Source organism: Lagopus muta, chromosome 28 (assembly GCF_023343835.1).
Source record: "Lagopus muta isolate bLagMut1 chromosome 28, bLagMut1 primary, whole genome shotgun sequence".
NCBI classification, from domain to species: domain Eukaryota; kingdom Metazoa; phylum Chordata; class Aves; order Galliformes; family Phasianidae; genus Lagopus; species Lagopus muta.
In genome coordinates this window covers 1,763,811-1,790,960 of record NC_064460.1, presented here as the reverse complement: position 1 = coordinate 1,790,960, position 27,150 = coordinate 1,763,811, and the positions used below count along the sequence as shown (strand labels likewise).

Below are 27,150 nucleotides of genomic sequence, written 5' to 3'. Positions count from 1 at the left end.
CGTAATATATTCTAAGCCAACTTGCAAACAGAGCACTTTTAGATTCCTTTTTATTTCCTCAGTAGTTGGTATTTGCTGGGCTGCTTTGCATTTTGAGGAGCATTTATTGCTGCCAGGCAAACCAAACCCTTAAGCGCTTTAAATTAACGTCCTGATCCTATCAAGGACCAGCTTCCCAAACGTATATAAGGAGTGGCATCGCGGTGTCACCCCAGCGGGATCTCTGTTCCTCTCCTGCAGAAGAGCTTCCCCTCGACTCCCGTGATCCACCCTCACCCACGATGAGCAGACAGGCACCGACAGTGAGGTCCATGCTGGGACGGCGAGGCTTCAGCTCAGCGTCGGAGATCTGTGGTCGGAGCTATGCTGCTGCATGCCAGCCTGCCCGGTGCGCGGCCGGAGCCTACAGCAGCCGCAGCGTCTGCAACCTGGGTGGGAGCAGAAGAATTTCCTATGTGAATGGGGTCTGTGGCAATGGGTGTTTTGGAGATTTCGGCTTCGGAGGGGTTGTTGGCTACGGTAACTCCGGAGGAAGGGTCGGCCTTTGCGGTCCCAGGGGATTCAGCATCGTGAGGGGTTACCCCGATCGCAAGGGGGAAGGAATCCAGGGCATCTGCATCGATGAGAGGCTCCTGAAGCCCCTCTGTGTTGGGGTTGACCCTCTGGAACATGAAATACGCTGTCAGGAGAAGGAACAGATCAAGACACTCAACACACAGTTTGCCTGCTTCATTGACAAGGTGAGTGCAAACTGCTCCTTGCTTGCAGCTGGTGGTGGAAAAAGTAAAAATAAACCCTCCCCAGATGTCCAGTGCTGCTCAGGCCATCCGTTGTTGAGCTGGGCACATGCAAGGGCCCACAATCTTCAAAATGAGGTCTTCAGTGTAGGAGATTGTCTCAGTGTGGGCACATAGGATTTGATGCGGACTGTTCTGGCTGTGGCAGCATTGGACCTTCTTGCTGTTGTCTCCTGTCTGGGTGGCCCCAGATCAAAGCTGAATTCTTGTTTCAGCCTTTTTCTAGCACAGCCAGAATCACAACATCAAAAGAACCATAGAATTATAGAATCATAGAATCATGGAATTATAGAACTATAGAATCACAGAATCATGGATCCATAGAATCATGGAATCACAGAATCGTGGAATCATGGAATTTTGGAATCACAAAATCACAGAATTATGGAATCATGGGATTATTGAATCATGGGATCATAGAGTCATGGAATCATGGAATCATAGAATCATAGCAATACAAAATCAGGGAATCAGAGAACAGCTAAGGTTGGAATGGTCATTATCGGTCACCCAGGTCCAACAGCTCCACTTCAGATGGGCTCATCTTTCTGTCCTGTGTTAGAGTCCTTTTTCCCCTTGCCATTAAATATTGTGACTGTTCCAAAAGCATTCCTGAAGTCAGAGAAAGTTGTTCCTGATTCAAGCATTTAAATGTTAGGTGTCTAATTCTGAGCTGTTACATTAGGATCCCTTTGTAGAGAAAAGAGACAAGCAGGTCCCTCCAGTTGGGCGCTCCATTGGAGTCCATCAGAGCTTCTGGAAGAGCTCATTTGCAACCACTGTGGATAAATGGAGTTAGCACAGGCCTGTGTGCATTTAATATTTCTAAATGCCAGCAGATAATTTCACATTCCTCATGGCATATCACCCCTCACTTTCCTAAAATCCCGTTCTTATGCCTGTAGGACTCTTGCTGCTTTCAAAATGAGAGCAGACAGTTAAATCAGGTGCAGAATTATTGCATCCACCTTTCTTTGAAGAATCACTCCTTTTTGGCCTGCAGGTCCGGTTCCTGGAGCAGCAGAACAAGGTGCTGGAGACCAAGTGGGGCCTCCTGCAGCAGTATGTCCTGCCAAAGAAAGGGAAGAACCTGGAGCTCTACTTTGAGAACTACATCTGCGACCTGCGGAAGCGCCTGGACTGCTTGCTGTGCGAGAAGCAGAAGCTGGGCAATGAGGAGTGTGCCACAAGCCAGCTGGTGGAGGAGTTCAAGTGCAAGTAAGGACCTTTGGGTCTCTTTTGGGACTTCTCTTTAGTTTGTCTCAGACACACGGTGTGTCCCCTTTGGGGATGTCCCATTCTTCTGTCTCACTCGCAGACTCTTTGCATTGTTAATGCTGGTATTGGTGAAGAAGCTTGTGATCTTTGTACGGTCTAATGTTGGCTTGCACACAGTGCCCGCAGTGTCTGATGGCAGTCTGAGCAAGGAGAGGCTGCTCTTTGTCATGGTGGTTGTGTGTTTGGTAGTGTTGCTCAGCTCAGCCCTTTTCTTCTCCTTTCCCAACAGATATGAGGAGGAAATCAACAGGCGTACAACTGTAGAGAACGAGTTTGTGGCACTCAAAAAGGTGAGAAGCTCAAAGTAAATGGGTTGTTAGACCTTTCATGGGTTTATCTGGTGTGAAACGTGGCTGCAGTAGAGCATGGTGAGCAAACACTCGGCAGAAGTATTACAGTGAGCAGAAAGAGGGAGGCCTGTGAAGAAGCACAGCCAGAAAAAGAGGCAAATGGGAGGAGAAAGTGAAAATACTCACAGCCCACATGATCAGTGCTGCAGCAATAGCTTTGTTGGACCAAACACACCCTTAGATTGCGTGTTTCGTGGTGCATTCATGGAATGGGGACAGAGTGCGAGGCCACAAAATGGTGTATGAGACAGGTTATTTCCTGACAGCCTCTTCATATCCTTTATATTTGCACATCAGAAAAGGAGAAATCATTTGAACAATATTAAAAAATTATTTTAAAGTCCTCATTAGTCCATTCTGAGTTTGCAGCTAAGTCCAAATAAATAAACTAATCCCTGTCAGTCACGTTGGAGTGGCTTTGTTTTCCTTGAGGAGACAGTGGGGCACCTGACTCATCCCTTTACACCTTTCTGCTCCTGGAACTCTGTTGGAACATGTCTCTGCTCCTCTGGGGCCACCTCTGTCTTCCCTATGTTTCTCCAAAGTGTTCAGAGCACATCTCCTCTCTTTCAGGATGCAGACTGCATCTTTTTGAACAAGGAAGAGCTGGAGGTGAAGGTGGACCTGCTTAGAAGGCAGCTGGAGCTGCTCAAGTGTGTGTTTGAAGAGGTGAGTTCCTCGGCTCTGTCCCAGCACTGGGTGCTGCCTCATTCTTGGGTGCTCCAGTACCCAAGTCCCTCTTGGATCTGTCTCATCCCAACCCCTGAACACTTGAAAGCATGGAACTACAAGGCTGATGTTGTTGGTTGATATTAGCATGATTATGTTGGGAATTGGGTGGTTCCCCCTCTCTTAATGCATCTCTGGGTATGAATTGGCTGTGTCCTAACTCTACCCCTGAGAACAGAGGTGAACCTGTCTCGTTACTCCAGATTGCAGTTGTCTGATTAGAGCTCCCAGCTTAATCCTGTCATTAACATCAGCAAAGCAGCTGAAGATGACAGGATACCAAGGGTTAAGTCACTTGCATACCTTGCCCTTGATGTGGACAGAATTGCTGCAGGTCAGCAGCTGGCACGCGGCAACTCATCCAGCAGGGAGGATTTTCTGCTGAGCCAACCTGAGGGAGAGCTCTCGACTTGCACCCATCAGCCGAGCAGAGTGGCTCTTTGTTCCAGCCCTCCCTTTGCTACAAAGCCTGAGAATTCCTTGCAGCTGACCAAGCCATTCCCCAATGTTTAGGAACGGGCTCAGGTTGATCGCCAGCTGTGTGACACTTCGGTCATCGTGAAGATGGACAACAACCGAGACCTGGACATGGAGAGCATCATCAAGAACGTTGAGTGCTGGTACCAAGAAATTGCTCAGAAGAGCAAAGAAGAAGTGGATGCCTTCTACCAAACCAGGGTGAGTACGAAGCAACCTATTCCAGCTCATGGGCTGCAGGTCAGATGTGGCAACTGTCTTGTTTCTGTCTTCCAGTTTCAGGAGCTTCAGGATAAAAGGGGCAAGTACTGCGATGATCTGCAGAGCAACAAGTGTGAGATTTCAGAGCTGACCCGGATGATACAGAAATTGCAGTGTGAACTGGAGAATGTGAAGAAGCAGGTAGGTGGGACCCAGAGGCCACGTGTGTCTGGAGGACAGCTCAGGCATGGGGGAAGGTGATGCATTGTCCTTCAGTAGATGTATGACCCAAATCCAGCCTACCGTGGTGACCAGCAGTGAATTTAAACAGATGAGAAAGCTGAGAGCCAAATATTCCTTTTATTTTAAAAGTTGTTGCTTTAGTCATGTATTGTACAAAGTGGTACAAAAGTGGATAGAGATAAGAAAGCACTCCAGGGAAGCTGGTATCTCTCCCTGTTTGCAATCAGAAGGGCTGCATGCAGAACACCCAAGCACTAAGAAAGCAAAGACACCTGCACTGTTGTCCTCTCCCCTGACAGGTCTCCTGCCTGCAAACCTCCATCTGTGATGTTGAGCAGCGTGGGGACTGTGCCCTGAAGGACGCACGGGAGAAGCATGTTGAGCTGCAGAATGCCCTCCAGAAGGCCAAGGATGAGCTGGCTTGCATGCTGCGGGATTACCAGGAGCTGCTGAATGTCAAGCTGGCCCTGGACATTGAGATTGCCACCTATAAGACTTTGTTGGAGGGTGAAGAGAGCAGGTGTGTGGCAGAGGGTTTGTCTCTTTCTTCCTGAATATCAGAGCTAAGGCCGGAATGAGTCCAGCTCTTAAGTGAACTCTGCAGGTCTGGGATCCTCCCAGGCTCACAGAAGCAGGGGTGGACAGATGGCTGAAGGCCATCCCATTCACTTTCTGCCAGCAACAGCAGTTACTGTCCTAGGAATAGTCAGATGTGTTGCAACACGGGATTAAGAGACAAGTGGGCTGGATGTGGCTGCAAGTGATGAGTGACATCAAATTTCTAGATATACATGCCACTAGTTACTGGAATAATACACATTTCTCTTCTTTCCCCTAACAGGATATGTGTGGGGAACCCGGTGAGCGTGTGTAAGTAACCTGAAGTATTACAACCTGGAGGGTTTCTCCTTGTAGGAAGGGCAGTTTATGGGGCAGAATTGCCTGTCCCAGCCCCCTCTGCCTTTGGCTCCCTGCCTCATTTCAGCCTAAGCCCACAATGAAAAACGTTTGTCCCAGAAATCCCAAATGGCCCTGAATTTCAAGAAAACCATTAATTTGATGTAGGAGGGAAAGTCAAATTCATACCCCTTTTCTACATTTGGGGGCAACATTCCGTCCTGGCCACCAGAACATGCATTATGCATGGGAGAGAGCGTTGCACCAGTCTGAAGAGCATGGGAAGTGGGAGGATATGGAGGGGATGCACTGGGGCATGAGGAGGAGATGGGAGGAGTAGTGTTGAACCAGCGCAGGGGGAATCAGGCTTGGTTGGTTCTGCCATTTGTGGAACGACATGCATGCAAGACTCCCCCAGCTCCACGTAATGCATCCCATGGGCTGTCTTGCAGCGGTGGTCAGCAGTGGCTACAACCTCCCTGATGACTGCGGGATGTTGGCTGCCAACGCAGCGGCGTGTGGCTACGGCTCCTTGGGGAGACGGTCCGGACGTCACAGCTCCCAGAATGGAGGATTCAGCTCTCGCAGCGCCGGGATCCACCCCAAGAGGGTCATCAGCTCGGTGGCTAAGCCATGTGTCCCAGAGGTGTTCTGCCAAGCTGGAGGAGTCAATTGTAAAACCGGGGGGTTCAGCTCCCGTAGTGGGGGGTACCCAGCCCGCACCGTCATCAGCACAGCCAGTGGGGGCTTGAATGCTAGGATGGGAGCTTGCCAACCTGGCGGTGTGGTCAGCTTTGGGAACCAAGGCTGTGTCATCCGGCAGCTGGCGGGCCCGCCGGTGGTGGTAGCCAACAGCCCTGAGGTTGTGGCGTGCAACAACGGTGTGGTGGGGAATTTTGGGGTGGTCAGAGACCCTTGTGTGGTCCCATAGGGACAGCAGCCACAGAGGTGGCACAGCTAGGAGCAGCGGAGCGCGGTGTGTAGACGCGCAGTTCCTACCACTGAGATGAGGCAGAAGGGTTTTTCTGCCCTCAAATAGCAACATTTGTCACCCAGTCCATTCCCAAAGTCATTAACATCACACACATGCTCTGAATAATGTTTTCAGAGTCTCCAACCTTACAGTCACATCTAGCAAGCTTCTCCAGCAGGTGCTCCACGTCATCTTACTTCTTTGAGTTTATACTGCTTAGTTGACTGCAGCTTTTAGGTTTTGTTTGTTCCATCGCATTCCCCCCAGCTTTCCCATAACAAGCAGGTGCATTAGGGGTGTTCTTCCTTGCAAGACACCTCTTTTTTTTACAGCACCTCCCAAAGCATTTCAGAAAAGAGCATGATGATTTAACTTCCCCAGGAGGCGCTGCACGGAGCACGTTCCTCTTCTCACCCAAAGAGAAACCCCAAGCTGAGAATTTGAGCTTAAATTTTAAGCAAGGCAACTTCAGCGTTCAAAGCACCTGCTGTTTGCACTGCAACCATAGGCTTTTTGTGGAATTTGCTTACAAATGAATACGTAGTGCTTTCGTTTGCTTGTGCATGTTAGGGGTGGCTGGTTCAAAGCGTGCTGAATCTTAGAAGCGCTCACCCCCATCCCCACCCCGAAACGCTGAGGAAGTGTTAAGGCTTCTGACTCTGATGTCTTGTGCTCACACAAACAGAGCTTCTTCCACTGACTGCTCAAACTTCCCAGCTTTCCACTGTGCCTTCAATAAACTGCATTGAAAGTATTTGCTTTGTTCCTGGATTTTTCCATAGATGCTGGCTAATGTAATTACAGGACAGGGGAGAAGTGCTCTTTTGCTCTCTGTATGTCCACAGGTAGAGAAAGGACCCGTTGTCTCTGTAGACAATCTGGGACATGTTGGGGCTCAGACACAAGGAGAGTCCTAAGATGTTTATTCTATTTACTTCCTCATGTGACATGAGCATTTAGGTATTATATAGGCCAAGGTGCCATTTGCTAAAGTAACAGCTGATATCAAAGCTTGCTAGGAATCCCCAAAATGTTTCAGAGTGTTGTAACACCTCCACAACTAGCGTGCCACCTGTATCACTCACCACTGTGCTATCTGAACAACACACTCATATGGTCTTTCCACATACCAGCAATTGGATGAGGACAGTGCCAGTGCTGACCCCTGTGGGCTTGATGGTCTCTGCCGTATTTGTATGTACTCCAGACACTAACACCTTTGCTTCAAGTGGCATCAGGGCTGAGAAAGGGTGACGTTGCCCCATATGTCTTAAAAGGGATGAGTTGGAAGATCTCTTGGCCATAATGGGGGGGAAATGAAATTTGTCTAGTTTTGAAATTTCCCACGCAGAGCTCAAAGTGAGAGCTGGTAGCTGGGAGCTCGTTTCATGGAAAGAAACCAACATTTCCATGAGATGATTCACCTGACCAAACACAGAAGCCTAGTTTAGCATGAAGTGCATCAAGTGCAAGACTCTACCGGATGCATCAATTAGATCCATGTCAGCTCTACAAGCAGCCCAGGGCAGGGGCATTAGTGCAAATGGAGACATCAGCATGCAAGACGCCTGCATACACTCAGACAAATACAGCCTGCCTGTCATCCACAGGGTTTGCAGACACTATTATCACCATGAATTTCTTCCTGTCTCCAGCACACAAAGAATTACAGGTTGCATGGAGCTATTAATCTCTGTGCTCTCATGGGGCAAAATTCTAATGGCAACGTTAAAAAAAAAAAAAAGTGAATATTAAAGGCTGATGCAAAGAAGATAAGCACCTTGGGGATGGGCAGGAGGTGTCACTTCAGTGCTAAAAGAAGAAATTGTCCCATCTGAATTTGGTCATCAGAATGTCAGACCCAGGTTAAGGGAGATGGGTAGTCCTCTGGCTGAGCTCCACTTGATCGAGGAAATCCAGTTTGGTGGCTCATCTGAGCAGTTAAAATTGGGTGGGATGGAGTCCACTTAAGCAGATGATTTTGCATCTGATTTTAGTGCATTCCCCATTACATGCTAACAGACATGAGTTGGGAAGAAGAGCAGTGCAGAGCCTGGAGCACTGCTGGGACACTTGGCAGCTCCACTGACCACCTGCATGTCATCGTCACCACGCTCTGGTCCACAGCATGGAACTGTTGTGGCTCCGAGTTTGGGTTCTCCTTTGGGTATGGAGAGGCATGGCCATCCTCTTGCAATTCATAGCTAGAGCAACTCTGCTTGACTTTCCTTCAGAGGCTGAGTGGAGTCTGCTTTGGTTGGGGCTCAGTGTTACTAAAGAAGACGGTTGAGAAAGATTTGGACCTGGGTTATTGCCCAACTTGATGCAGGTTGATTTGTTGGCCAGTCAGTCTGGCCCTTATATGCAGCCTGGTAGAGCAGGAACTTGCTTTGCATGACACTCCCAACCTCCAAGGGCTGAGCCCAGTCGTGGCCTTTCCAGGTCTTTCCCCTCCAACCCTTAGAGACCGTAAGGCCTGCATCCCCCAACAGCATCACCAAAGAAGACATCCCCTGGAATGTTGAGGTGTGAAGGGTAACTCAACCCAACAATTCACCCTCCTCCTACAGACAGGAATCTGCCAGCAAGGTGACTTCTCCCATCCCAGGAAGGAGCAGACGACTGCCTAATTGCAATGGAAGAATAATTACCGTGTAGTGGCTTGAATAATAGGGAGAAGAAAGGAAGATGATACTACTTCTTCCAAAACACGGGCAGCACCTTTCCTCCTCGTGTTTGAGCCAACACCCAAACGTTCTCAGCTGTAATTTTCGCAAACCAATGAGGAAAATGAAGACAGCATTTACTTTTTCTCTGTGGCTACAGCTGTAAAGATTCTGTCACTGCAACAAAGGGGAAAGGTTCATCTCAGATGGTTTTCAAGCTATTCATTAATACGTGTATTACAAGCTTTGAGAGGCTGGGAACAGTTCCAAATAAGTGATTACTGTTTTTTCTTCCTAGTCTTGTTCTGTAGCTGTTTGTTTTAGGTATAGAAACAATGTCCACATCCTGAATGATGGCAAAATAGCAAAACACACATTATCGTATTTGTGAACTCCTACCAGCTATGGAGTTTCAGTGCAAACATTTCAAAGGACAGTTTTGATTTTTAAAAAGAATTCTTTTTCTTTTTCTCTTCTTATTTTGATTTTCTTAAACAAACTGCTGTTCCAGGCCAACACATCCACCTGGATGATTCTGTCTCTTCAAATACCCAGAGAAAGCATTTTGACAACTGAGAAAAGATTCTCTCCAGTCCTTTTAGCAAAACTATTCATGATATGAGTATGGAAATACCATTCCAGAGATCTTATCGCAGGAAATGTTCGGGGTGTGGTGTTTTGCTAGACCAATACAAGCACTCTAAAACCTATCACAGCCAAGGAGATGAAGAACTGAATTTATAGGGAAGGAAGGATGACTTGTCATCACCCATGGCAGTTCTCTGTGCTAAACACAGCCAGATAAGAATTTTGGGAGAGGAGGAAGAGGGGCAGTAATAAAAACAGAGGGGACGTTGTCCCTAGGGTGCCCCATGTCCCTGCAGCATGATATGGAAGAGATGGCACAACCACAGCATCAGCCTGAAGAAAAGCACACTTTGCAGCAGGTATTTGAGCAAGTACCTTGAGTGCGACATTAAAGAAGGAAAAATTCTTCAGGCCATATTTGTCAATTAAGCTTTTTAACTTGTTTACTATTTTCCATGCTTCTGTGTGATAGCAGCTAGAATGTTTTGCTCATCTCAAATTCAACCATTGGTTGCCATGAGCCAAAGCAAATGGCGCAGGTTCAAAACCATTAATTTCGTCCAACCATGCCCAACATGAGGGCTGTTTTCAAAGCGTGCCGCTAGATGGGCTCCTTCTCTTCCTGCTCTGCACTTTGCCTATGGGCAAAGCCCTTTCCATCTCTTTTTACCTGCATCAAGATGAAGATGCAGCCCCTGAGGCCCAGTACTGGAAAATGGGTCTTTTTTTCTCCCTTTTTTGCTGGCTAGGGGATAACTGGGTTGATGGTTGGACTAGATAATGGGTTGATTGTTGGAAGTTGATGGGTTGATGGTGGGGCTAGATGATACCAGTGACCTTTCCCAATAGATTCTCTGACTGTGATAAAGAGGTTTCAAATTCATGATCAACAGCAAAGAAATGGAGCAGCTTTGCTGAAACGGAAACTCACCTTTGGTCTCTGCAGTACTGCGGCGATCTTGGTGATGGAAAACACTGGCGAGGTGGCATGAGATGTGGAGTGTCACAGGGCTGGACTGAAGATTCCAGAGGCTGTGGGGGCCACAGGTAGCACAGAAGGTTTGGGTCTTATGGAGGGGACATAGGGAGAGTCCTGGTGATGCTGATCCTGGAGGTCCCACTCACTCTGCAAACTGAGGAAACACCAATGCACCTTTGGGGCTGAAGGAGAAGAGCATGAAACGCATACAAAAACTCAGCAGCAAACCTGCCCACTTCACCAATAAGGCAGGAGTGGGAATTTTGCTTTATTCCATGGTGAATTCCTTACGCACATGAAGCAGGAAGTCCCCACCTGCATCGGAAGGAAATGGTTTGGAATATCCCACTTAAAAATAATAATAATAATAATAATAATAATAATAATAATAATAATAATAATAATAAAAGTAAGTATATAAAGATTAAAAAAAAAAAAAAAGTTCATGTAATTTCACCTGAGGTGAAAAAAAAAGAAATAAATTTAAATACCTCAGGATTTCCTGGGGGACCAAAGCTGCATTTTTGTGGTCTGAAAAAATGGATGCAGATTTATTGCGCTTTTTACCATTACTCAGGGAATCATTATCAGGGATCATCTGCATTTCCCTTGCTTCAGATACCCAATTTCCAAGCCACACAGTTCCCAGGAAGCACTAGAGGTTTAATTTCCCCTTCCTGACCCTTGCACTGGTTGGATTGGCCTCGGTGTCCTCCTGGTGTGCTGCTTTCTATTTTTTAATGAACGCACCACTGCCTATAATTATCACCACATTATTATTATTGCTGGCAGTCAAATGGGGAACACACATGGGAAATTGGAGACAGTGCTTCCAGCCCTAAGAAGCAGATAGGTGCTTTGAACAGCAGGTGGGAGCAAATGATACCCAAGGAGCCTGCCACAAAGCAGATCATGGATAAATGCAGGTAAGAAATTAGCCAGTAATTAGTTCCTCCTGTGAATGCTCATTCCTTGCAGCCAGACGGCTCCACAATCTGCATTATATCCAGAAGCAAGTTGTTTCTTGTGATGTGGTCAATGGCACCAGGAGGGAGGAGGAGTGGGAGGCTTTTAGGCAGAGATCTCACCTGGAAAAGGAGATGCTCTGGGTTTGTGGTCCAGGCTTAGCCTAAGGCTGGAGGAATCCCCAGCCCCTGGGTATGAGCCTCACAGGGTCGTGCTGGATTTCCTTGCTTCTGCTTAATTAACTGCATTTCCTTATAGGATTATTTTAATGGAAAATTAATCCTTTTCTTTCACTTTATTTCAGCAACACTGTAGCAAAATGAATTTTGGACCTGGTGGCTGGGCCAAACATCTGGGTACATTCTGACCAGAGTGCACCCGTGCATTTTTTGCTACCTGGATTTCAGGGCTCCAGGAGGCAGTGATTCTTCCCTTCACGGGATGCTCAGGTTGGATAGTAGCAAAAAATTTATCCTCTGAAAGAGTGGACAGGCCTTGGAACTGTTGCCCAGAGAGGTGGTGGAGTTACCGTCCTTGGAGGTGTTCAAGAACCATGGAGATGTGGCACTTAAGGACACAGTCAATGGGCATGGTGGGGTGGGTTGGGGTTGTATCTGGTGACCTTAGAGGTCCTTTCCTGACTTAATGGGTCTAAGATTCTATGATTCTTTTTTTTTTCCAGAAACACCTCATCTTCAGCTGCAGCTTTAGTGCAGACAGAACTGGGTTCTGGAACTGGAATTTCTGCTGACTCAAACTCTTTGCATATGGAGCCCGAGTCACACAGATGTTCTCCATGGGTTGGGTGGGTTGGCATAGCCATCAAGTCCACAGTGCAGAACCCTCCACCCCCACCCAGGGCTCATTGGCCATGGACCAGCTCAGCAGGTTGGCTTCATCCTTTCCTGGATTAAAGGGACTATTCCTCGAGGATGAGTCACCCTGGCCTGATCCCTGCTGCAGGATGAGGATTCACATTATGCAATTAGTTCTGCATTTCCCAAAAAGTGATGCAAATGAGGCGGAATTGCTCCGAACTGCAGCTTTTCTCAACCTTTAGGCACAAACTTCGGATCACCTCCATCAGGGTGGAAATGGACAAATGATGGGCGATGGGCACTGTTGGGAACCCAGCACCGAGCACAGCTCTGAGCAGATGCACAACACAGCAACTCCTTAACCCAACTGCACAGCTGCAACACCCACACGCTGACCTAGGATGGATCCTTAAAAAAGGGCTAATGCCAGATTTCTTGAAACAAGCTGTTTTGTACAACAGAAGTTGATGCTGTTATCATTCCTGGACAGCAGCACCTTGCAGGGAGACAGAAGGGCGAAGCATAGAAGCATTTCCCATTGGAAGATATTTCTTCAGTTCTGGGGTCAAGGAGAGGGAATTGGGTGTTCCTAAGGAACACGGTCTGAGCACCCAGCTGCAGTGTTGGTGATGAGGGGTGTGGGTGCCAAAGCAGCAATCACACCGAGCCCAGGAGCGATCTCATAATCAACTGCTTCTCTCTATCGCATGCTCTTGGAATAACTTGAAAGAAGGGACAGTGAGACTCTGGTGTTTGTCAATCCTTAATGGAAACGAGGACAGGGAAGCCACAGCTGTCACTCTTGGTAATTAAAGGGAAAGTTGCATCTTGGACAGACGGGGATTTGCGATGCTGAGCAGCGTGGTGACTGCCTTTGCAAAATTGCCCTGGGGAAAAACAGTAGCTGCTTTCTTCAGGAAGCTGAGGAGCTGGGAGGGCAGGTGTGCAATTATTGGGATGTCCAGGGCAGCCAGTGGCTTCTGGTCATTGTCATTTCCCCATGCAAGCCATTCCTGGATGGAGAACAAGAGAGCCAGGTGTTGAGCACTGCCCAGTGTCACACGCAGGTGGTTACCCCATAGGGATTTCAGTGAGAATATGCAACCACATAATAACAAGAACAAAGAGAATAATGAGGCAACACTGATGCATGGAGCAAGAAACGACGCTGGAATTCCCCAAACAAACCTTTGCCAGCGTGCAGGCAGTCCGGCTGCTAAACCAAAGCCTGGGTTTCTGAGACCCTGTTCATCCTTCTGAAAGCAGCAGGTTTCCCTAATAACATGCTTCCCTGTGTCCTTCAACAGAGGATGGCCAGGGAGTCCTGTGCAACCTGTGGTTCACAGCCAGACTTTCTCCTTTTCGTGTTTCTCTGCCAATCCCAGCTTGTTTTTTTTTCCCCCATTTTCTGAGCTGTATTTTCTTGCAGCGCAGTTCCCAATCCAGGGCAGTAGTCAAGGAAAGGTCACAGAATCACAGAATTGTAGGGGTTGGAAGGGACCTCCAGAGATCATTGAGTCCAACCCCTGCCAAAGCAGGTTCCCTACAGCAGGTCGCACAGGTCGGCATCCAGGCAGGTCTTGAACATCTCCAGAGAAGGAGACTCCACCACCTCCCTGGGCAGCCTGTTCCAGTGCTCCATCACCCTCACTGTAAAGAAGTTTTTGCACACATTTGAAAGGTCCCCAGCTGAATTTCAAGCCCACCATGGACATGTGGAAGAAACAACTTCCTAAAGCAGGAGATGGAGGTCAGAAAGCTCAGGAATCCACTGCAGAAAGACATTCCAATAAATAGAAGCATGATTTTGCCTCTGATCTTGCTCCCCACAGGATGTGGCTACTGCAGAGGAGTGCTCAGCTCCTGGAGGAATCAGCTATAATTGGCACTTTTGCTTGGCTTTATCTCCCCGACTATGTGGTTTGCTGGCAATTCAGAGAGCCCATGTCTGGGGTTGGAAGCTATAAGCCCGTGAGCTGCTCAGAGGGGAGATAGAGGCTGCAGTGCCCTCCGGGGCAGATCTGAGCACCTCTGGGTGCTGAGCATTGGGCTGCAAGGAATGGAAGATGGCTGCATCTTCCTCCAGGACAAATGCTTCTCTTTATCACGCTCAGCCCAGTGAGGCCAACCATTACACAGAGCTTACGCACCCAGCCACCGCCTCTGCCATGACACACAGTCATTTTTTTGCATGCAGGTGGCAAAATGAGCCACAAAACACGACTCTAACCATTCATTAAGATAATAGGTACATATTCTACAAGCTATACCTTCTGTAATCTCCTTAATCTAAGTGTCCATCTGGAAGGCATTATGAATTGCTGGGTGCTTACCAGCACAGCATTGTTGCTTCTCCCGGTTCCCATTTGTCCTTTTTTGTTTGGCTTTGACCAAGAGCCCCACCTCTGCTCCTGAATCTGCCTGTCACTGCCCTCGACTATGTGTGGGGCCTCCAGCTTCCACTTGGTGGTGGAGGAAACCAGTGCAAGAAGTGTGTTTATTCTCTTCTTATCCTATCTGCCAAGCTGTTTAGACCAGGCCTTTAATGAGATTTGCTCTCTAACATTTCCCCATGTCCCCCTCCACAGAGTGGTGTCTTGGCTCCACAAGCAAGCAGAGGTTGCATTGCTGATAAAAGCTCTGAGTTTTCTGCTCTGTGCATGTGTACCACTGGTACTTCATTTTTATTCTAGGGAACCTAAATGTAAATCTGAAAAATGAATGCTACGATACATCAATCACACACACTGCTGCACAGCTCCTTTCTATGGCCATTACGGTGCCCAAACAGATTTCCAGACCCCCCATTGGGAGCAGGTTGAAATTCTGGGCTGCATTTCTCTCTTCCTACACCTCCACTGCTGCAGGGCATCTCTGGAGCAGTCCCTGCACATGAAGGAACACGCTTTGGTTGGAATTGTTCATATCTCACCAGAGGAGAGGCAGAGGCAGCTGTCCCATGACACAGCACAGCAATACTTCCAGCCTCAGCACCTGGCTGCTGTTTGCCACCTTTCCCCAGAAAAACACTTCGGGTGCAAACCTCACGCCCTGCTCCCAGCGTGTGGTTGCATTCCCTTTGCAGTGACCGTTCCCAGCGCTGCTCCATGCGCTTTCATCGTGACCCTGCCTTGCCCATTCCACCCCATTACTCAGAGCCCTAATAACCCATCAGGCCACACGGCTGGCCAGGTGATGCAAAAGGGCCTTACAAATTCCTATGCAAAAGAGGAACGTTACAAAGGAAGAGGGTGGACACCTGAAGTGTTTGGTACGAAACCTATTTGTCTCTTGCAAAATAAGGCAATAAGCAAGGGCTATAAAGGAGAGTTTCTCTGCTTAGGTCACTGTCAGCATCATCAACGAGGAGATTTTCAATACCCAAACAAGATGCTGTGTGCTGCTGTTGGAACCAATCAACATTTCCAGCAATCACCCAGCAGTGCCCAAAGCAGCACTCTGCGCCTGGCTTCCCCACCATCAAAGTAGTAAAAAGGATGCACAGAATATGGCAAAGGTACCTCAAATGAAACACCTGGATTTGCTTTCAGGGCACCGGGGTTGGCCAAATGCTTGACAGAGGAAATAGGACAGTAGGAAACTCTCCATGGCGTGATGCATTGCCCTTGGGAGTAACGCTCACTTCTGTTTTCCTTACCGTCACAACGCCCAGCATCGGTGCTGGTGCAGTGACTGATGTTGGTGAGCCTCTGTTCATCATTGTGCAGATCCTCTTTCCAGTAGAAAAGCTGCAAATGAAGGAAAAGATTTTGGAAAAGTCCTACATAGCAGGATGGTAAATAAAGATGGTGCACGTGGGCAGTTGCCAATGCTGGTTTGGAATCACAGAATCATGGAATCATAGTCATTAAGGTTGGAAAAGACCACTAAGATCACCGAGTCCAACCATAGACCCAACACCAGCATGCCTACTCATGGAAGCAAAGAATCATTAAGTCTGGAAAAGACCTCCAAGGCCACCCAGTCCAACCCAAATCCATCCCTCCATGCCCACTAACCATGACACTCAGTGCCACATCTCCATGGTTCTTGAACATACCCAGAGACGGTGACTCTACCACCTCCCTGGGCAGCCTGTTCCAATGCATCACCACTCTTTCAGAGATTTTTTTTCCTGATATCCAACCTGGAAGGTTGGAACGATCCTGCTCATTTTTAATTTTGTCCAAAAGCAGCATGAAAGCTGTGTGATGTCCAGTGGAAAGCAAAGTTGGGGGTGGGCAGATAGGGGGCATGGTGACCATAGCAATGGAAGGAGCTCAGATTATTGTGCCAACAAATCCACCACCTGCTTTCATGTGGGAACATCCAGCTGCAGTTAAGAGCAGGAAGAGCCCTCATGGACCTCTGCAATCAGAGGGTGATGTCCCAGGGGCCTCATTAATGCTTTTAATGGTGACTGCAGGGTCCCTTTGCAAGGAGCCACAAAAACTGCCCAGGGAAGAGAGGGAAAGCACTGACAGTGTTGGGAGCACAGCCAAGCCCTGCTGGCCCCATTTCATCAGGAAAGGGTCTTTAAAAAGTGGTTTTCTCATTGGGATAAAGCAATCTTGGGTGGCTGGTCATCACAGCAGGAGGCTGGAACACCCCTGGGGCTCCCTCTGTTTTCACAGATGACCCAACAGACCAAATGTAGCAGGGTGCTTAAATAGGACTAATTTGCCCTAATGCAGGGTGGATGTAAATCTCAAGGCCTCGGGTCCCAGGGTAGCAACCAGGGCCTGAAGCATCTTTAAGGCCAAGGACCTCTGGGGTTTTCTGGCAAATTCAAGTATCATCTGCCGCTTTAAAGCTTTGCTGAGTCCCATCAGCCTGAAAACTAGTTTCAACTTTTTCCTTTAAAGCAGCAGATCAGTGCCTCTCCGCAGCTCCCCAGCCACCACCAGACCTGCATCAGACAGGACAAAGCTTGGAGAGAAGGGAAGATGTGTGACTGCAATCCTTCCCTGCAGAAGGTGAAATGGCATCGGCGCGTTCTTTGCTTTGAAGTTTATGTAACCAGAACTGGCTTTGTGACAGCTCAGCAACTGCAAACCACAAGCACTGCCCTGAACCCTCTGATGTGCGGGGCTGGGCACCTGCAAGCAGCCACCTCTCAGGGCTGGAGTATGGGCTTGGTGCTGTGAGTGCATGGGGAAACAACTGGGAGGGGTTGCGGGGATGGTAGCTATGGGAGGAACACGGGTGATGGTCCCATTTTCCTTGCTTTACAACCCTAAAATTGTGCAAGCATTGCACATGTGGTGCAACGGGGCCATGAGGGCTCTGTGTACAGACAGAACTCCAGGTTGGACTTTAGACAACACACCTGTTGTGCTGCACCAAAACTTGGGCACAATATACATTTCTGAAATAATTCCCCTTTTTGCTTACCAGCAAGAGGTTCAGCTGCCTGGGTGACTGTGGGCAGGATGACGTGGAGACAGCAGAGCCCAAAAGCCCATCTCCTTCCTCCAGCTATCATGACCTCATACATGGAATTACATCTCATCACTAAACTTGCACCTTCATTTCTCAGACCAATGTGGCTACAATAGAGCTACAACGTGATTAAAATTGCATTTCATGCCTCATTTCAACCCACTCTGAGATCTGTAAAAAAGAATAGAAAGAAAGACCTTTAACTGGGGAGACACCACAAATATTCTAAATTACCATAATTCCTTTGCATTATTTTCTCATTCGAGACAATCCATTTTAAGTACACAATCCCATTGTCTAGGAATCCTCCCAGAACCAGGAAATTTTGCCCTAGCAAAAATGCAAAACCTTCTTCGGGCACGCTATGCAATCACTTGTGCTTCTGTGATTAGACTCCCTTGTTAAGGTGAAAAAAAAAAGAAAAAAAAAGAAAAAAAAAAAAAAGAAAAAAAAAAAAGAAAAAGCACTTTATTTGTTTCCAAGCAAATTCAAAACTCTTTTTAAGAATTTTAATTAAGAAGACAAGGTGCTTTCTCATTAACAGATATCACTTGAATAATTTAACGTCCAATAGGCGTGTCGCAGGAATAAGAGGAAAAATGTTCATTCTGGCCAACATGGCTCAACCTGTCTGAAATGTCTCTCTTCATCGCTTTGTTGCATCTCCAGGTATTCACTGGTCCCATCGCACCCAGACACCAAGCACAGCCGCCCCTTCCCTAAGCACATCATTCAGCACAAAATGCTCTTCCAATGGGCACCTTGACTTCTTGCCCATGAACCCCATCTCCAGACCATCCCCCCCACGACCAAACTCAACACAAACACAGAATGCTCCATTGGCTCCACCACCAACCCCTTGCTCTGCTCTTATACCATCCAGGTTTGACCCAACACGGCTGCAAGCATCCACCTTGGAGAGCCATGGCCATGCACTGAGGTGCAGAAACACGTGTACTGATGGAACCGCCTCCTGCTCCATTGTCCATTGCTCAAGAGCTGCCCAGAGACCCTGGCGGGGTGTTCTGCAGGAGGTCCTGGAATGTAATTAAACGCCGTGGTGAAACCGAACAGTAAACAAGCCATGAATAAAAACCCCTTGAATTATTTTGCTAAACTATAATTACACAATAAGGAAGCAGATTAATTAAGTAAAATATAAGTCCTGAAACTGAAGCTTGCAAGCAAAGCAGTTTATTTTAATTTCCACATTATTTCATATGAGATGGAAGTGTTTGCTGTGGGTTGGAAATGTTGGAAGCCATTCCTTGCTGCCAGGCAGACCAAACCCAGTGGATAAATTAAATTTTTGCATCTCAGGCACCTCCTGGAACGTATATAAGGAGCCGGGCTGCACCTGGGAGCAGCCACAGGAGATCTCCTCGCGCTCCTCTCTCGCTCCTCCACTTTCTTCCATCACCGTTGCTCCCGTCCCCGTGTGCCGCAGCATGAGCCGGCAGTGCTACACCTCCAGCTCGCTGCTGGGCCGACGTGGCTTCTCTTCAGCCTCCGCTGTCTGCGGTCTGGGCAGGGCAGGCAGCAGCTCAGCCTCGGTGTGCCAACCGGCGGCACGGCGCTGCGGGTTGGGTGGCTTCAGCAGCCGGAGTGTCTGCGACCTGGGCCGTGGGCAGAGGATTTCCTTCGGAGGAAGCTGCCGTAGCGCAGCGTACGGAGCGGGCAGCGTGGGACGATGCGGCGCTGCCTATGGCGGAGGTCGCTTTGGCGTGGGCTCGGTGGTGGGGTTCGGTAACTGCGGAGGCTATGGGGGCCTGGGCGGCTACAGAGGCCTTGGGGATGGCGTGGCGATGGGCGGCTATGGCGGAGGCATCAGCATCGGGCTTGGAGGAGGTCGATCAGAAGGGATCCGCGGTGTCAGCATCCACCCGGAGCTCCTCAAGCCCCTGTGCGTGGGGGTGGACCCTGAGGAGTGCCAGGTGCGGACCCACGAGAAGGAGCAGATCAAGAACCTCAACAACCAGTTCGCCTGCTTCATCGACAAGGTGAGCCCGCGGATAACGTGACACCAATGGCTCCCGGTGCAGGCACTGCTTGGATCCCAGCCCTTCTGCTGTGCCTCTTGATGGCCACCAGCCTGCAAAATGGCTCAGTTGGGGTCAGCAGCAAGCCAAAGCTTGTGGGACAAAGGAGGGAGATGCTGAGATGACCTTGGAGGTCTTCTCCAACCTATGCCATGTGCGATTGGCAGTTGCTCTCCTACCTCTACAAACACCAAAGAAACACCTTGGAGGTGCTCAAGACCATGGATGGGGCCTGGGCAACAGATGGAGAGGTGGAACCAGCCCAAGGCAAGGGGTGGGGATGGGGGGGTTTTGAGGACCCTTCCAACCCAACCATTCTATGGTTCTATGATCTTTAAAGTCCTTTCCAACACAACAATCCTCTGGATCTATGGTTCTATGATTCTGTGATATGGTTGGATCATTAAGGTCCCATCCAATCCAAACTATTCTATAGTTCTATGACATCTGTATTCTTAAAGCTGTTCACCCTGCAGAGGGAGAAAGATGGAGGTCTAGCTAAAATGAGATCAACTTTAATTTCTCTGTCCACTGTGCCAATGAAAGGATTTGGTGATTTCCTAAACAAACATCATTTATCATTACTATCTTAGCTGAGCCTAAGGGACTTTCATTGCTGCTTAGGGGTGTGTTATGGAAAATGATTTTTCAGATGACAGAGGATTCTTTGCCCCATCCAGGCTCAGATTTCCCTGTGAGCTGTTCCGCAGCTGAGAAAAACAAACCCACGTAAAGGAGCCACCCTATTTCCTCCCGCTGAAAAATGACTTATTCATGATCCATAAAGGTTCCCAAGTACTTAGAGAGCTCTTTAATCTAGAAGTGAAAGGCATGATAAGTACCCGTGGTTAGAGCTTCAATCAGATGCATTCAAATGAGCTCTTGGATGGAGCTTTCAGCACTGGGAGAGCTCGTTCCTGGAATCAGCTTGTCAGAGCAGGAAGGGATCCTTCCTCAGTAGTGCTTTGCTCAAACAGATCATTGGGTTCCACATGGAGCAAGCATGCGGGCGTTGTTCAGCCCTGGGCTGGGAGATGATGCCCTTAGCACTCAGGCTGCCCTTAACCACTTGCCTTTTAGTTTTTTTCTTATGTTCTGCAAGCAGAGGAACCAAAGTGCCTTTGCCCAAGGTAAGAGAGGCCAGGTGACTTTCACATCTCTCCCTTCTGCAGGTCCGGCTGCTGGAGCAGCAGAACAAGGTGCTGACCACCAAGTGGGAGCTGCTGCAGCAGTACGTCCTGCCGGCATCCCGGCGCAACCTGGAGCCTGTCTTTGAGAATTTCATCTGCAACCTGAGGAAGCAGCTGGAGTGCGTGCTGGGGGAGCGAGAGAGGCTGGAGAACGAGGAGCGTTGCCTGCGGGACCTGGTGCAGGAATACAAGTGCAAGTAAGCAGAGTGCAAAGGGGAGGTGGAGGGTGCTGGTTGCTTTTCAGAGCATGAAGCTAATGCATCGGTCCATGAGTCTAAAAGCTTGGGCACAGAGCAGGTCTCTGTGCTGGAGTCCCATTGCTTCACACCCAAGACTTGCAATGTACCCATACGAGGGGACAGGGAGCTCCTTTCCTCACCCTGATACTCCTGTACACAGCAGTTTGCCATATCAATCTTCCCACTTCACCAAACTCTGTGCCTCTGGTGCTGCCCCTGCCCACAGAACCCTTCATCCACATCATCCCCACTGGGTTCATTCATTCTTCTCAGAGGAAATGTGGAAGCAGCTTTTTGATCTACGATGCAGATGTTCCTTAATTGCTCCCTGTGTGCTATGCTCAGCCAGAACCAGGACGCTTGGTGGCTGGTTATGCGTAGCCAGGATGAAAGAGTCTTCTCCAAAGAGCTTACAGCCAAGCTCTCAGAAGTTTTCTCTCACTCAATGAGGTCAGACTCATCCTGTGAAAGTTCTTCTCAGACCCAATTACTCGGGCATTACGCACTGTCTCTGCTCTCATTGCAAATGGGAATTGCATGGCTTGCTCAAGCTCCTGACCCCCCCTGGAGCATTTTGGCCACATTCTGCCCATAAACTCTCAGAGCAGAGTCCTGGATGCTTTCAAAAAACCTCACAGGGTTAGAAGGAGCACACCCAGCCTTCAGCTCGGTGCACAGTTTTGCACCTCTTGTGGTTTCGCCTGTCTTGCTGCCACCTCACACCAGCCACCGATACTGCTGGCGTGGGCTATTTAGAAGTGCTGAACATAGCCAAGCAGGGAGGAAAAATAACAACAAAGCAAAAAGCAAATTTGAGATGCAAAGTAAACAGGGAGAGGTCCTGGCTTTAACCATGCTGGGCTGTGGAGATGGGACCCCCAGCACTCAGCAGCCCCCTCCCTCTGTTTTCCAACACAGGTATGAAGATGAGATCAACAAGCGCACGGCAGCGGAGAATGAGTTCGTGGTGCTGAAGAAGGTGAGCAAAACCTGGGGGAGAAATGCAAAGCCACAGCACTGCCTGAGCAGGGGAAGCCCAACATAGAGGTGACCCAAGGAATGTGCAGAACCTCATCAGGTTTTAAGCACGGATAATGCAAATCCAGGTAGAGTCAGGGGTTGGCCACAGCGAGAGTCCTGCAAAGCTAACTGAAAATGAGCTTGGGCACAGCCCTTGGTTCTTTTCCCTCTTTTGACCCAACACATGGTTTCTCTTCAGGATGTGGACTGCCTCTACCTGACCAAGGAAGAGTTGGAGGTGCGGGTCGGTCTCCTGCGGCAGCAGCTGGAGTTCCTCAAGTGCATCTATGCTGAGGTAAGAGCTGCTCGCCCACTGCCCCAGGCTCTGAGAGCAAAACCAACATGAGGAAAGGTGTCTTCTCCTAAAATCCTAGAACCACAGCCCCCCAAAAAGTCCCTATCACTATATATGCGACTGGTAATGACACTTAGATGCTTTGGTTGTCTGCCACACTGCTGGCTGCAAAGGGAGAGACCTTTTGCATGAAAAAAAGCCCCTCAAATTTGCATCCAATTCATGACTAGGAGCCACTGAAAAGCCTTGATCTTGAAAACCCAGATTATTTTTAGCATTTCACTTTTTTAGCTGGATATGTCAACATCTTTTAGTGGAAGTAATGCTTTCACCTAAAATGCTTTCACCTACCAAAACACAGGGGATGCTTGGTGCTTGCTCTCCACCTTTTCTAACCAACACTTCCCAGCAGCCTGCAGACATTGGGCCCAAAGCACTTACCCCAGGGGATGCCCAGCCCAAACATCTGGCACAGTCACAATACTGAGCTGCAACCCAGCGAGTCACTCCAGCTGGGTTGCTTTGCTCCTTCAGGCAATCCCATGTCATACTACCACAGCAAGTCCCAGCTGTTGGGAACCAGTCAGCTGCCTGAAGGATCCTGTGTCCCAATTGGGCATCCATAGGACAACTGTCCCTAGTTGTCCCCAAGGCTCCTTCTTCCCTTCAGACCTTTTAGCTGAGGTGCAGCCCTGGGACTGGCATGGGAAAGGGAATGACCTGTGGTGGATCTTGCAGGAGAGAGCACAGATGGACTGCCAGCTGTGTGACACTTCGGTCATCGTGCAAATGGACAACAGCCGGGACCTGGACATGGAGGGCATCATCAAAAGCGTGGAGTGCTGCTATGAGGAGATTGCCCAGAAGAGCAAGGCTGAAGTGGAGGCTTTCTACCAGACCAGAGTGAGTACTGCACAAGTGGCTATGAAACCCTCCACCAACAAAACACTGAGGGGCACTTCTGTCCTGCGCGACACAGCTCAACCCCATCCCTTGGTGTTCAGGCACTGTAGTTTGATAAAGAAAAATGTGCCAAAAAGAAACCCAATCAACACAACACCATAACTGTTGCATCTGAAGAATTTCCCACAAAAACAGAACATCATGATCTCCTCTTGCACACCCATCAGGAGCCATCACTTCCCAAAGTGCCCACATAAGGTCCCATCTCAGTACTACCTTGGAGCATTGCTGCAGCTCCAGAGAGTCATCCCCTTCCCTGCAAGGAGTGATTCCCAGTGTAATGTTGTCCCCTTCCCATGCACAGCTGGAAGAGCTCCACAGCAGCCGGGGCAAGTTCTGTGATGACCTACGGAACAACCAGAGTGAGATAGCTGAACTGAACCGCATGATCCAGAAGCTGCAGTGTGAATCAGATAATGTGAAGAAACAGGTGGGTAAAGAGCTGAGCACTGCACATGAGGTAGGGTGCAAAGGAACCCCAAGCCCCAGCTCCATCCTGGATGTGTCATCATGCTTCTCTAGGTGGCCACCTAGCAGAATCCAGTTGGTTTGTCTCTACCAGAAATAATGGTGCCTGCATATTTGCTACAGCGCAGTCAACACATCCATTCCCTTCATCCTCCAGTGCATGGCCACTGCAGGTGCCCAATCAAAATCTAGGTTTCTCCACAAGTTTCTAGCTGGGAAACAAGGGGGGAAACTTGCAGCCCTGCCAAAGTCTGTGTTGCTATCTCAGCCACTTGTTGCCATTCACAGATCGCAGCTCTGCAGACAGCCATCTGTGACGCTGAGCAACGCGGTGACTGCGCCCTCAAAGATGCACGGCAGAAGCTGGTGGACCTGCAGACAGCTCTGCAGCAGGCCAAGGACAAGATGGCGTGTCTGCTGAGGGACTACCAGGAGCTGCTGAACGTCAAGCTGGCCCTGGACATCGAGATTGCGACCTACAGGACTCTGCTGGAAGGAGAAGAGAGCAGGTGGGAGCATGCCCAGCTGCAGCTTGCAGCAAAACCCAAGAGGAGAGGGAGTGGGGAATGCTGGGTGGCTGCAGTTCCCCGGTAGTGCAAAGAAGAGCTCCTTCCCATCTCCTTGTGGGTACAAAGAGGAGCATTGCTCCTTCCCATCTCCCCATGGTGTAGAGAGAAGCATTGCTCCCATCCCCTCTCTCCCACTCAATGCAGCTGCATCGCACTGCTGGAGGACAGACAGACAGGAATGTGACATTCCACCACCTGTGGGTTTTCGGGTCCAATCCACAGCAGTTCAGTGCCAATACAGACAACCCCTGGGAACACAGACAAGCTAAAGTACCCCCAGGATTTCTAAGACTGGGCAGCATCTCCATGTGCATGCATGTCTGGGGAGCATCCCCTTAAGCACATCTCTGAGACATTGCTTTGTTTTTTACAGGATATGCACTGGCAACCCTGTGAGCGTAGGTAAGCCGACCAAGCGCCTCCCTTTGTAAGCCCGTAACCCCTTTCATTCCCTTTTACATTTCACACAACCTACCTGTGTGCTGCTCAGCAGTGACCAGACCCTTCTTTTCCTGCAGCCGTGGTCAGCGGCGGCGGCACGGTCGGTGAGTGCCGATCCCTATCCGGAATCGGTGGCAAATGCTCTGTGAAGACCGGAGCCAGCTCGGGGCTGGGTGGAGTGGTCTCATCCTTTGGGGTCAGCAGTGCTGGGTTCAGTGCTCGCAGCGTGGACTGCGTCCCCAGAGTGGGGGGTGGCTTTGGGGCCCGGAGTGCAGCCAGCTGTGTGGGGCGCGAGGTGCTGACCGGTGCCGATGGGCTGCAGTGTGCAGCCGGTGTGGGCAACCTGGTGTGTGCTGGAGTGGAGCAGTGCAGCCCTGGGGCTGTCATCATCCCAGGGGCGGGGGTGTGTGGAGGGAGCAGCCGGTACAGCACGGCCGTGCGCGTGGTCAGAACGAGCCGGTAGGTGGGCAGAACCGCACTGTATTGAGAAAGAATCAGCATTTCTGCAGTAAAACAGTATTCCCCTTCCTTCTAACAGCTGAATCACACAAGCATGCATTGCACACGCAGTAAGGTCGGTAGCTCTGCCAGAAACATGGTGGTTTTTTTGAATGGTCACCACCCACCTTCTCTCACATGGTGCTCTGGGGGTCAGCGGACCCCCAGGTCTCAGGCAGGCGAGATTTGCATTTCAGCCTGCTGCCTTCATGGCTCTTTCTGCTCAGCCCCTTTTCCAAGGGATTTCCTGTCCCCTCACACAGCAATTGCAAAAGAACAAAAAATTTGCTCATCAGAAAGAGCAGCCACATCTTACACTGCCCCAGATGAAGCCGCATCTATTATTTAGCTCCTTTAATGACACCTGAAAATCCAATTTTTCCTGTTTACGAGAGGGTTGGTAATGGTTATGTAAATGGGCCCAAGTTGCTACACCAGGTTTGGTAGAGCAGATTTTAATTACATGCCGACGAGCACCTTATATTTCTGTAGTTAAATGCATGCATTGTTTTTCCTGTGTGTGTACCAGATAGACAGATTTAACGCTTTTAATGTGTAAGTGAACAGTTGATTACCCTTCGCTTACTCCAGACTTTCAGCTGTACCTTCAATAAACTACATGCATTATTCAAGCCGCGCTCCACAGGTTTCATTTCCCTCCCAACATTACCAAAGCAGCAATGTCTTCTCAGACATGAAACTCCAAATGGGTGGAGTTTGTAGTTGGCAAAGCTTTAACTAAGTCCTTAGACGCTGCCTGCTCTCCTTCCCCATGCATTTTTGCATAGCCCTGCTCCATCAGAGGTGAGCAAATGCACAGCTTCACTCGGGACATTGGGATCTCACACGCTGCAGGCAGAACACAAGGCAGGCAGAACCTTGTTTAAAACAATCAGTGCAAAAAAAAAAAAATAAATAAAATCCCACACCCCACCCCTGAAACCCTCTCACAAGAGCAGGTTAATTTCTAAATGAAACAGATGTCTGTCTTTGCAAAGCATAGCGCCAGTGGTGTCCTCAAGCACCACGCCTTTAAAGCACACAGCCTGCACCAGGGTCTGCAGGATGCACAGGGAAGCATGAGCCCTCAGTGCCCTTTTAGGCAGTTGAGATTGGGTGATTTCAGGCTCCCCATCCCTTTGCTCCTTGCTGGGCTCCTGTTCCCAAGGCACCGTACCCCTGGAAGGTCCACACAGCACAGCTGGATGCACAGCTGGATGCCAGGAAAACCGCCATCCCCATGGGTGCAGAGGGATTGCATTGTTCCTTCCCATCTTCCCATCAGTTAATAGAGGAGCATTGCCTATCTCCCATGGGTGCAGAGGGGCTTTGTTCCTTCCCATCTCCCAGAGGTGTGGAGGGAACATCACTTCTTCTCATCTCCCCATTCCCAAATGCATGGTGCCTCCTGGAAAATCTCACAGAACAGCTGGTACAGTTTGCTGTGTGGGTGCTTGGCACAGCTGGATGCATACCTGGATGTGGACAAATCAGCCATCACCATGGCCCCCCTCATCCCCCCACTCTCCTGGGTGGTGGGGACCACCAAACCCCCCCAGGACATCTCTGCTTTGAGTTTCCCTTTGGAGAAACCCATTTGGAAGCAGATCAGGGTGCAGGCAGGTTAATTTACCTTTATAATGCAAGCTGAAGAGGAGTGAGTGTTGCAATTTATTTCCAGATCCACTTCCTTGGCTTCACTGCTGACTCACGGCTTGTCTGCCCCATCCTTCCTGCATCTCGCTCCACAGTTGGGGAAGCAAAACCATCCAGGCTTGGTCTGCCCATAGTTTCCACCAGGGGTAACCACCTCTGCTGCCCTCATGTTGCATTTGGGCTTGCTGTGTCTTGCAGGGATTTTCTGCTGGGAAGCAAGGAGGTTCTATAGGATGTGCTCACCTTGGAGCTGATGGCTGACTAATTTTTAGTGAACTGCATGGCTTAGCAGAAATCTGGGCTGTGGAGTGGTGGAATCCAAAATAATTATCCCTTGCAGAAAAGGCAAAACCCACCTAGCTAAAGAC

The 27,150-nt window shown here is 49.2% G+C and overlaps 2 protein-coding genes across 2 annotated transcripts; both read left to right on the top strand.

The window, feature by feature from the left end:
- Nucleotides 1-281: 281 nt before the first annotated feature.
- LOC125685409 (keratin, type II cytoskeletal 4-like) lies at nucleotides 282-5,903 on the top strand. The gene is made up of 9 exons (XM_048928413.1): nucleotides 282-740; nucleotides 1,801-2,015; nucleotides 2,305-2,365; nucleotides 2,999-3,094; nucleotides 3,668-3,832; nucleotides 3,908-4,033; nucleotides 4,375-4,595; nucleotides 4,917-4,945; nucleotides 5,425-5,903. Exons 1-9 carry the CDS (start codon nucleotides 282-284, stop codon nucleotides 5,901-5,903), a joined length of 1,851 nt encoding a protein of 616 aa, XP_048784370.1.
- Nucleotides 5,904-18,852: 12,949 nt separating this feature from the next.
- Nucleotides 18,853-25,091, top strand: LOC125685410 (keratin, type II cytoskeletal 6B-like). The gene is made up of 9 exons (XM_048928414.1): nucleotides 18,853-19,404; nucleotides 20,616-20,830; nucleotides 21,791-21,851; nucleotides 22,092-22,187; nucleotides 22,926-23,090; nucleotides 23,455-23,580; nucleotides 23,907-24,127; nucleotides 24,561-24,589; nucleotides 24,706-25,091. Exons 1-9 carry the CDS (start codon nucleotides 18,853-18,855, stop codon nucleotides 25,089-25,091), a joined length of 1,851 nt encoding a protein of 616 aa, XP_048784371.1.
- Nucleotides 25,092-27,150: the final 2,059 nt, after the last annotated feature.